The sequence below is a fragment of the Sinocyclocheilus rhinocerous genome, unplaced genomic scaffold, assembly GCF_001515625.1.
Source record: "Sinocyclocheilus rhinocerous isolate Xijiao unplaced genomic scaffold, SAMN03320098_v1.1 scaffold4110, whole genome shotgun sequence".
In the NCBI taxonomy this organism is placed as follows: domain Eukaryota; kingdom Metazoa; phylum Chordata; class Actinopteri; order Cypriniformes; family Cyprinidae; genus Sinocyclocheilus; species Sinocyclocheilus rhinocerous.
The window spans coordinates 11,654-23,674 of record NW_015661987.1 but is presented as its reverse complement, the minus strand read 5'-3'; the positions used below and the strand labels follow the sequence as shown (position 1 = coordinate 23,674).

The 12,021-nt window shown below is 39.9% G+C and overlaps 1 protein-coding gene across 1 annotated transcript; it reads right to left on the bottom strand.

Moving 5' to 3' along the window:
- Window positions 1–549: 549 nt before the first annotated feature.
- Window positions 550–6,286, bottom strand: LOC107727039 (MICAL-like protein 1). The gene is made up of 12 exons (XM_016536793.1): window positions 5,728–6,286; window positions 5,202–5,250; window positions 4,858–4,999; window positions 4,687–4,754; window positions 3,608–3,726; window positions 2,932–3,245; window positions 2,332–2,501; window positions 1,465–1,568; window positions 1,309–1,382; window positions 1,031–1,145; window positions 904–950; window positions 550–820 (listed from the first exon to the last, which is right to left on the bottom strand). Exons 1-12 carry the CDS (start codon window positions 5,868–5,870, stop codon window positions 699–701), a joined length of 1,467 nt encoding a protein of 488 aa, XP_016392279.1. The 5' UTR covers window positions 5,871–6,286; the 3' UTR covers window positions 550–698.
- Window positions 6,287–12,021: the final 5,735 nt, after the last annotated feature.

Here is a 12,021-nt window from a genome sequence, read left to right as displayed (position 1 = left end):
AACAAGCACTGACAGGCTTGAACAGGACGTGTAAAAATGCCCTCAAACACCCGACAGTCTCGAGCAGATCGAAAACTGCTGCTGTTTACTGAAATAAAGAAGCACTGTACTGAAAATCCAAGTCATGTATGTAATTTTTTGTTTTAGAAGCTGTTAAACGTGAAGTAGGTCTGCCATTTGAACATGCATTTACTGTAGCACAATTAAATAATAATGATATTGTCATTTACTGGGCTAATAATCATGCAGAAATATAATCATGTAGAAACACCCCTAAAAAAAGTTTGGATAGTTTTAGTATCTAATGATGAACTCTTATGTTACAGCTGTTTCCCCAGTTAGCCATAAAAACACTTACACAACTATATCACAAAACATATCACAAAATATATTTTTATTTCGAATAAATATAAATTGGCTTGAGTAGCAGAGATGTTCACAGAAACTATATGTTGAGGAAACGTTAATGGAACATTTTCCAAATCATCTCGCACAAATATCCTAGTTTTAAAAGAAGAAACTTTCCTGGTTAATTATAAAAGTGCGTCATATAATAATAATTATACAAATAATATAAAATACAGATATATAAGTGTAAAAATAAACAAAAGGGGTAGAAACAGTTCAGTTTGTCCTGAAGGGTGTTTTTACCGTTACTGTACATTTCTGAATAAGCATCTTAAGTCTCTTTCTGTTCTTCAGCTGTTTTTCTTCTTTCTTCTGCTGGTGTTTTCAGTCTTACGGCTGGATTTCTTGAACATCTGAAGAGGTTTAAACCTGCTGCATTTGTCCGGCTGTTTGTCCGTCTGTGTCAGGAGCTCTGGAGAGAGAGACACAGTGTTAAAGCAGTAAAAACGATAAGCAACACTGTCTCTGATGAACTGAACTGAAGGTGTTTCTCACCCATCCTCTGGATCACAGCCGTCAGCATCTCGTCCTCCTCCTCCTCCCTGATGAAGAACACAAACACATCCATCAATAACACACGATTATCACGTGACCTCACACTGCTGATCAGGTGACCTCTGACCTCTTCCTGTCCTGATCCAGGCTGCTGATGATGTCATTCCTCTGCTGGATGATTGACAGCAGGCGTGACATCAGCTGATGCTCCTGTCGTCTGTCGTCTGAGCTCCAGTCCTGCTCTGAGTATCACACACACATTCACAATCAACTACAAACTACTGACACGTCATCCTCAGATCAGTTCATATCAGATTAAAGCAGAATTCACACTAATCACTATTAAACCACTGCAACACAAACATGTTCACATGTATAAACTTGATTTATTTAGTTTCTGCTCACCTGGCTTGTTGAAGAGGCGTCTGATCTCAGAGTCCACATCAACCTGTTGATCCTCCAGACGCTGCTGCTTCACCCTGAAAACACACACACACACAAACACGTCACATTACACACACATTATTCTGCTCAACATGTATCTGTGTGTGTGTTACTCACATATACACCAGCTCTGTGTCTCTGCGCACCAACATGCTCTTCTCATGAATCAGAAGGAACCAGTCGACTAGAAGATTCTCTGAAACACACACACACACACACACACGCACGCACGCACATACACACACCATAACTACACAAACTACGCCTCTGATTCTAAACAAACAAGCTTCAGTCCTGCTGATCTGATGGTTATTGATCTCTAGCAGAGTCACATCAGAAATAAAACACACACACACACACACACACACACACAAACAATATCCTGTGAGACTGCAAAGAGAAAAATAACAACCCACATCCACAAGCTGACTCTTCAGTCTGAGCGTCAGATGTCTGTTTGTCTGGTTCTCTGACTGACTGAAGCTCACACACATCAACTAACTAGATAAAAGTGATAATCGCCTCAACCACAGGTTTAACATTAGAGAGAAATCGCATGACTCTGAAAAGGGAAACAAAGCTGCACCATGTTCTCTGTTTCAGTTCATTAAAGTGGAGATCCTGGTTCTAGGTCTGAATTTGGGACTCAGGTCTAGTCTGGTCTCTGAAGGTCTAGACTCGGATCTGATCTCATGATAACTGGACGATGAATTAGGTGAAGTTTGAGGTTCTTGACCTTCCCTTTCTTTATTGTTTATAGCTGATCATTTGCTGAAATGAGTCACAGACAGTGTGTTTCTCACTGATACTGACTGACCTGATACTGACGGTTCTGCTAACCTGCTAACAGCAGCAACTCTATTCCCAGCCTGGCGATCACATGACTCGTCTAAACTAGAGGAGACTAAATATAAACCAGCTTCACCTAGTGAAGAACCAGTGCTGGTTTGTGTCAGTTCTTCAGAAACTTCCTTCATTCAGTACCTCTTCATCATTGGACTCGTCCTTATCTTCCTCCAGGAAGGGGTTAAAGGTTGAGGGCCGGCGGTGTGAATGAACGGATGGACCCGGAGCCGGAGGAAGACGATACCAGGGACCCGGATCAACCAGCTTCATCCAGGGATGTTCCTTACGAACGGCGCTCTGAGACGAGACTGAGACCAGAACGAGAAAAACACACGAGACAATGGTAATAATGATATATCCAGATAAATTAAATAAGATGGTTGTTTTAGTAAGTGTGAACTCTTTCAACCCAAAAATGCTTCTATGCATATATTCCTTTATATAGTTTTAATTTATTCAATATTATGTATTTCATGTTTTCTGTCCTATTCACATGGATGCTCACAAATAACACTCAACAAAAAACAATAAAACAACAGGCTAATCATTAGTAAACGTGACGACAAAATTATTGACAACAAATAAATGCATTAATCATTAATTATTACTGAACAGCTACTCTAAATGTGTAAGTAGTTTTGGCTCATCCAATCAGAATGTAGAATGTGTCTGTTTGATGATGTTTACACTGTAACAATAGTAAGTGTAATATAGTAACACAGGGATGAAGATTCTAACCGTTTTCAGGGCGATGATCTGGTGATCTGGGGGCGGGGCGAGGAGGTTCCTGAGGCTCCGCCCTCTTTCTGGGAGCAGGTTTGGGAGGTTCTTGTAGATCAGTCTCTGATGAGGTGGAGAGACGTCCATCATTCACCACGTCTCCATCGGTCTCTCTCCTGTCTCCATCCGTCTGACTGGTGTCGTTCTGTGAGTGATCTGCGGTCCGGTCGTGTTCAGAAGCAGGTCTGCAGGGATAACTGCACTGCAGTGAACCCGTCTCACTGTCCACTGTGAAAGAGATCGGCAGCAGAGCGCGACGACAGCGACTGCATCTGAAACACACCGGGAGACAATCAGGACATGACTAGAGACATTTGACTGGTTCTTGCTAGTTAAAAAGCCTTTTAAACTCAGCCAAAATTGATTTTATTTGAATCTAATCTTTCCATTTAAATCTTGTGTTTTGCACAGGCTTCTGTGATGGGTACGTTTAGGGGTTGGGTTAGGCCATAAAAATATCACTAACCTGATATAAAAACAATGGAAGTCATGGAAGTATATGCAATGTCTTCACTAATAGTGAAACAAACACGTGTGTGAGAGACAGAGAGTGTGTATTTAGAGATAGAGAGAGTGAGTGTGTTTGTGACAGTATGTGTGTGTGTGTGTGTGTGTGTGAGTGTGTGTGTTTTACCTGAAGCAGGAGCGGTGATACAGGCGTCCCTTCACCAAAACCCTCTGAATGAGATGAACACATGTGTGACAGACACTACAGACTCGCTTATCTGAAGACCTGATCACATCTGATGAGAACTGAGAGAATGACAGCAGAGAGATGAATTATCAGACAGACGGATGGACAAGAAGACGGGCGGACAGACAGACTAGTGGACAGATGAACAGACAGACAGGCAGGCAGACATACAAAAAGACAGACAGACAAACAGAGAGACAGACAGACAGAGGGAAAGACAGACGGATATACAGAGAGACAGACAGACAGACAGATGGATATACAGAGAGACAGACAGACATACGGATAGACAGAAAGATAGACAGACGGATAGATAGAGAGACAGACAGACAGATGGAAAGACAGACAGAGAGACAGACAGATGGAAAGACAGACAGAGAGACAGACAGATGGAAAGACAGACAGATTGAAAGACAGATGGAAAGACAGACAGATAGACAGAGACAGATAGACAGATGGATAGACAGAGAGACAGGCAGACGGATAGATAGAGAGACAGACAGACAGATGGAAAGACAGACAGATGGAAAGACAGACAGACAGAAAGACAGCAGGATATACAGAGAGACAGAAAGATAGACAGATGGATAGACAGAGAGACAGACAGACAGATGGAAAGACAGACAGAGAGACAGACAGATGGAAAGACAGACAGACAGAAAGACAGAAGGATATACAGAGAGACAGACAGACAGACAGACAGAGAGACAGACAGACAGAAAGAAAGATAGACAGATGGATAGACAGAGAGACAGACAGACAGATGGAAAGACAGACAGAGAGACAGACAGTCAGATGGATAAACAGAGCCAGACAGACAGACTGAAAGACAGACAGAGAGAGACAGATAGACAGATGGATAGACAGACAGAGAGGCAGACAGACAGACGGATAAACAGAGAGACAGACAGACAGAGAGACGGATAAACAGAGAGACAGACAAAAAGACAGACAGATGGACAGACAGACAGACAGACAGATAGATAGATAGATAGATAGATAGATAGATAGATAGATACCCGAGTGTGTGTCTGGTCTTGTGTTTTGGTGCTGCTGGATTCATTGTTCACTGGAATCTTCTGACTGACTGATCAAATCCAGAGATTATCAATGAATAAAATGACAAATTTCAGCTCTAATGAATAAACATGTGAGATCTTCAGCGGTTGATGGTCTGTCATGATCAGTACCGTGAGAGTTTCCTCTGAAGAAACAGTAGAGCTGAGAGACGTAAGTGATGATGGACAGATGATCCGGCTCCTCCACAGACACCAGCTCATCCGGATCTAAAAGAGCAGGAATTCCCAGCTCACGCTCCGCAACGTCAAACGCCTGATGAAGAGGAATAAAGGACATGAGATGGACAAACTAACCAGAACATCACAGGTACAGGCTTCCCTGAGATCTGAGATGGTTTATTGCTATTTCTAACAATAAATGAAGCTCTTTTGAGACTTTTTCTTAACAGATTCCTCCATCTCACATGTGACGGTTCAACATTTTTAAAGTCCAGCTGATGTCTACAGAAACTCACCAGACGCATGTTCTTGTAGACATTGTGTTTGGACAGTGAGTGAAAATCTCTGCCGAGAGAAACAAACAGAGAGCTGAAGATACATCAGACACATGCAGAACACATCTGGATATGAGAAGAAACTGAGGAGGAAGACGTGTTTCTACACAGACCAGAAAACACTGCTGATGTATACATTTGAATAAGACCAAGAGTTTTCAATTTGGGGCTGGAGGAGTGTGTTTGGATGTCAAATCAATCAATCAATCAATCAATCAATATATTTAGGACTGTAGTTAAAATATGCACCTAAGATAATATTTCATATGTTTCTATATTATTAAATCACACTCACATACATGAAATTTAATACAATTTAACTTCATTATTTCATCATTGCTTCATTCTGTATATAAATCAAGCAGGTATTAAAATAGTTATGTTTAACATTGTGGTAAAGTGTAATAGTTTTACTACTGAACTAGTTTTGTCTCATATCATGCAGCATATAATGCTTCACGACTCATGAGTCAGTGCTGATTCTTACAGTAGATCGGGTCTGTGTCTGTGGATGATCGCACAGAAAGCCAGTCCATCTGTGAATGAAGAGCGCATGTCTGTGACCAGAACATCAGAGTAACCTTCACAAACATCTCGACACCAGTCCTGAAGAGCTTTCAGTGAACACATGACCGAAAAACAGGCTCTTCAGACCGGAACAGAATATAACGGGACGCGGAATGAGGAATCAGCCTCGCTTCTGTTCATCGGTCTCCGGCTGATTTTCCAGTTCCGTTGCCTTCACACAGCTGCAAAAACTTTCTCTTTGATGAATGTGTATAATACTCCATCAGAACGCAAACCCGTTCAGAATCCTCGTTTCAGTTTTCAGCGCCGCGGTCCGTCGATCTGTTGCTTTGAACTTTTTGATCAAATCAAACCGACCGACGATCGCGTTCACAGAGAACATCAGCAGCAAACAAAGATACAGATCCAAGAACTTGCGCTTTACATACAGATGAGCTAATATTCTCATAAAACACTTCTAAAGAAACACTTTACCAGAACACATCTGGAAACAAGATCATCTACAAACACAAACACGCCGCTGCACGAGACTGAAGTCTGAAAAGGTGAATATCCTTTCGGGTTGTGGACGCGCGAACAACAAAAAGAGGACAGCCATTTCGAGGGGTGAGAACCAGACATTTCACCAACTTTACAGGAGGGCCAAAACAAAAACCAACAGGCTTAGTATGTTCAGAGTTAAGTCTTTTGGTTTCTAATGAATAACTCCAAAATGATTAAGAATTCACTTGTGTCCTTTTGGCAGTAGAAAGAGCTCATCAAGAGCTTTCATTTGATATACATATCTCCATTTCAACCAAAATGTCACTTACGCCCTTCTGGTTCTCACCCCTCGATTTCATTAACAATTAAATGAAACAATTAACTGCAATATGTGCCTACATATGGGTTTTTAGGACATTTTTTGAGCATGTAAAATGCCACGCCAGGATGCAAGGGACCATGTGGTGATGTACAGATGTAATAGAATCTTTTTTTTATTTTTTGAACTGGTTAATTGAAACAAGCAGTGAGAAAGATTCACAGAAATGAGTCAGACTTCCCTTCACTACGAGGCTAGTCCTTCTGTTAGTCCATGTTAGTTCCATGCGCCCGCGCGCTACACACACACACACACACACACACACACACACACACACACTGGTATGGTATTCATATCATTATGAGTTCATTCCATTGGCGTAATAGTTTTTTACTGTACAAACTGTATTTTCTATGCCCTTACTCTAACCCATACCCATAACCCCTCACACAAACAGACAGGTAAAACTATTTTTCTCATGAGAACCAAAAAATGTCCCTACGACGTCAAACTTTATTATTACTATCCTTGCGGGGACATTTGGTCCCCATAATGTAGGCTATACATTCTCTCTCTCTCTCTCTCTCTCTTGACACGAGTCCCCATGAGTCTGTGTGTAGTCAGGTTTAAGTCCCCACCAGGTTATATAAACCAGCACACACACACACACACACACACACACACACACACAAATGAGTGATTTAGGCATATTTCAGCTGTCAGATAACTAAACAGCATTAAAAGTTTAGGTTTAGGAGGACATTTGAAAAACTTTTAAAAACCGGTTTACAACGCTGTATAAAACAGTTTAACAAGTTATATTGTTAATAATCATTGTAATCATTTGCAGGTCATCTCGGAGCCACAGCGCCTCCTTCCGGAGAGAAACAGCGTCACGTGAGTCACAAGTGAAAGTGAAAGTGAAAGTAAATAGTGTGACATTTTGCTCAAGCTCTCTTCTAACGGGAGACATTTCACCTCGATGTTTCTGTGATAATCCATGTTTGTGATCAGTTTTTAATTAGAAATACAGTCTAAATTTAATGATCACTTGAAAACTGGAGTCAGACTAAACACAGAGCTAGACTAAAATTGAAACTAAATCCTGATAAATTAAGTGAACTTTGCAGAAGCACAAGTAACATGCATTATTAGGCTACCGTCGTTGGACCGATGGGTGCACTTTTTTTATGCTGAAAGAAAACTGTGTACCGTCTCTGTACATGGATTACTGTAGCTATATGGAAAATAGCCGAGGGTTCCACAGCAGAGACAGACAAATTCAACATAGTCACACATGTAACTTGAAATTGCTATACGATTCCAGTGTTACAGTTATTTAACACCATAATTTTACACAAGACACGTGGTTTAGTAGGCTATTTCATGCTGTAACTGTAGGGCAAATAGAATATGTCCCCTATGAACTGCATATGTGAATATTATGTAGACCTATTGTTTAAATCAAATTTATGCGGAATCATCTGTTTAATCATCTGCGTTTAGCTTCAAATGGCGTCTTTGACGACAGTATTATATTAAAAAAATGATTTGCATTCTGATTCTGACATCCAAAAGCACAACAATAAATTTTTTTCCTTATTCCATGGATTTTACCCATTCCCCTCCACTTGTTCCTAGTGTTTTTCTGCCACCACAATGCGTGCGCAGCTGCAAGTGACGTAACTGTGACGTCTACTCCAAATCGGTCTATACAGATTGTCCGATCAAGTAAAAAAAAAAAAGGTTCAGGAACTCAATATGCATATGCCTGCCATGTTTTGGATTCCTTTGGCCAACCCCATCCAACATCCCACCCACCCCCAAAGAGGCAACAGAGATCTCCGGTACTTCTGAGGACCATGAAAAGTAATTGCTACATGAATTTATTTCCTTTTTGCTCTTGCCAGAGAAGGCAGTGGTGGTAAAAGCCAGGGTTTTTCCTGTTGTGTCCTGGTCTCACTCCAGAAAGCTGTTAAGACTCATTAACAGACTGAAAATGCAGCCAGGCCATGTGCCATGCCACCACTGACACACTATGGTTTGAAGACACATGGTATGATGGAAAATAAGGCAAAATATGTTTAAAAAGAATACAATTTAAAAATTTAGGTTTAGGAGGACATTTGAAAAACTTTTAAAAACCGGTTTACAACGCTGTATAAAACAGTTTAACAAGTTATATTGTTAATAATCATTGTAATCATTTGCAGGTCATCTCGGAGCCACAGCGCCTCCTTCCGGAGAGAAACAGCGTCACGTGAGTCACAAGTGAAAGTGAAAGTGAAAGTAAATAGTGTGACATTTTGCTCAAGCTCTCTTCTAACGGGAGACATTTCACCTCAATGTTTCTGTGATAATCCATGTTTGTGATCAGTTTTTAATTAGAAATACAGTCTAAATTTAATGATCACTTGAAAACTGGAGTCAGACTAAACACAGAGCTAGACTAAAATTGAAACTAAATCCTGATAAATTAAGTGAACTTTGCAGAAGCACAAGTAACATGCATTATTAGGCTACCGTCGTTGGACCGATGGGTGCACTTTTTTTATGCTGAAAGAAAACTGTGTACCGTCTCTGTACATGGATTACTGTAGCTATATGGAAAATAGCCGAGGGTTCCACAGCAGAGACAGACAAATCCAACATAGTCACACATGTAACTTGAAATTGCTATACGATTCCAGTGTTACAGTTATTTAACACCATAATTTTACACAAGACACGTGGTTTAGTAGGCTATTTCATGCTGTAACTGTAGGGCAAATAGAATATGTCCCCTATGAACTGCATATGTGAATATTATGTAGACCTATTGTTTAAATCAAATTTATGCTGAATCATCTGATTGATCGTCTGCGTTTAGCTTCAAATGGCGTCTTTGACGACAGTATTATATAAAAAATGACTTGCATTCTGATTCTGACATCCAAAAGCACAACAATAAATTTTTTTCCTTCTTATTCCATGGATTTTACCCATGTCCCTCCACTTGTTACCAGTGTTTTTCTGCCACAACGATGCGCGCGCAGCTGCAAGTGATGTAACTGTGACGTCTACTCCGAATTGGTCTATGAGCTACATGAAAATTATTTGATAATGCCATACAGTTAAAATGTTTCACAATAGCACAACATTTAAAGAGATACTGCAGCATTCTGTAGGTCAAATACCTCTTAAGGCAGGTTTTAAACAGAGGTAGAGAATCTAAGACATTGGTAAACCATTCCACAAAAACTCCCTTATACTTTATCCTAAAATTAACTGGTAACAAATGTAAAGAGGCCAGAGTAGGGGATATATGATCCCATCACAACTACCTAACTAATGGTGTACAAACATATCACCAATGTTGTTTCATAATCGTCTCTTCTTCTATCTTCCCTCGGCAAAGCACAATGTCTCCCTCTACTGCCTGACAACAGCTACTCCACTGTATTTGTGATAGAAAGGAGATTCTCTACTCTGACTATTACTTTACCTTCAGGAAAGTTTCTTTTACTTCCACACCTACTGTAATTTAGATGGACTACAATAGCATGCTACAGGTTACATTCATTGAAGTTATTATTATAATTTTTTTTACATTTTATATTGTAGCTTTGAATGTTTAATTGGGAGCATTGTAGATTTTTAGGAAATGTGTCTTATATATAATATGTTTGCAGATATTTAGAAAACATGCTAACTTCACATACTTGTTTCTCTAAAAAACAATGCTACAGCCAGTTATTCTGGTTTGAAATGGGTGTTCCATCTTGGAACTTGGAGTTTTTGTTTTGGTCTGTGTTTTCACTTACTGTCAATTTACCTTATAATGATTTGGCACACTGGGTTGCCAGTTGGCAGAAAAAATGCCAGCAAACGTACTGGGTCATAGGTTGCAGATTCTACCCAACCTCAAAAGCCTCGCCATCTGTCTAAAAAAACTCTATGACCAGAGGCATATTAACACACAGATAAATCAACTCATCAACTTACAGTGTAAGGCTTTATGTTGTGTGTCCTCAATTTGACCACCCATGTGAGCATCGAGACTGAAGAGGAGGGGACGGGAAAAAAACTGCAATATCCATTTCAACCTCTAGCTGTCAATATTACAAACTCCACCTTTAAAACATGCAAAACTCCAAAAACTTACATACATTTTGCAACAGTTTCCAGCTGAAATGAACACTTGTAGCAATAAAACACCAACAAATACAAATACTTAAAACACTCTTGCCATAGTGCAGGATTTTTAAACTAATACATTTTGACGTTTGCATCATGTAACCAACTCCACATGTACTGTATGGCTTTTCTGATGTAGTAAACTTGCTCGGTAGCACACTTGGTTGCACTCAGGGTTGCCTGGTCTGGGTAACAAAACATGGTTCACGTGACACAACGTAATAAAATGTAGCCACAGACAGTCATGTTAAACTGTTTCAAAGAAAATTAAATGCACTGAAACTGCCACAATATAATTTTTTTTTCAAAAATTATTTTCTCCACAGGTTCACATTTTTTCATGAGCCTGGGTTGCTAAGTTTTAAACTGTTACATTGGTATTGGTTAATAATTTTCTTCATTTTTAGGGCCCATGACACAGAGGTTTCACCCAAAGTCAGGAAATCCTAGAAAATTAGCGCGATCAAAATGTGAGTATTGCATACAATTATGACAATTTACTTTGGTGGGTTTTATTCTAAAGATTTCTCACAGGATTTTCTCACTTCATCTTTATTTTGCATCTTTGTAAAAAAAAAGTGGAGAAGAGAATGAAGACAAGTTAAAAGATAGAGTCACAGACCAACAGAGCAGTGAGGATTTACCTAAAACCTCTGAAGATGAGAGAAACGCAGAGAAAGAACAACTAAATCAGCATTATAAAGAAATGGAAGAATGCAGGCAGAAGATGGACGAGGCCATGAGGAGATATAAAGAGATGGCTGATATGTATGCTGCAGAACGCATGAGAATTGAAGTCAGAAATGTTCAGATCATTGACAGCTGGGAGAAGGACCATGGAAAATCCTGTGCCCTTCAATAACAGACGAAAAAATGCATGTTTTTGCTTCATAAGGTGCTATCAAGTGAAAACGTTTTTGAATTATTGAATTCCCTTGTTGGGTTTCATTTTGTTGCACTCCTATGTGAATGTTACCTGAAACACTGGACTTAAATACATGCCAGTGCTGAATGAGAAGAATTACCGTGCATCACAGGACTACCAATTGGAAAATTCTGTTGCACTGCCTGTATTTAACAGTTTGGGCATTGCAATACTACAGCATGACTGGTCCCTGCTACACCTCTCTTTATCTCCCCACACTGACTATTGGTTGCAGCTCACATCAAGTGCAAGACATTAATGCTTGCATACAGAACTTTACATCAACTTCAGGAAGCCTGCAGTCTGTGAATCACAGAAAGGCACAAGATCACTTTCCAGAACCTTCTTGT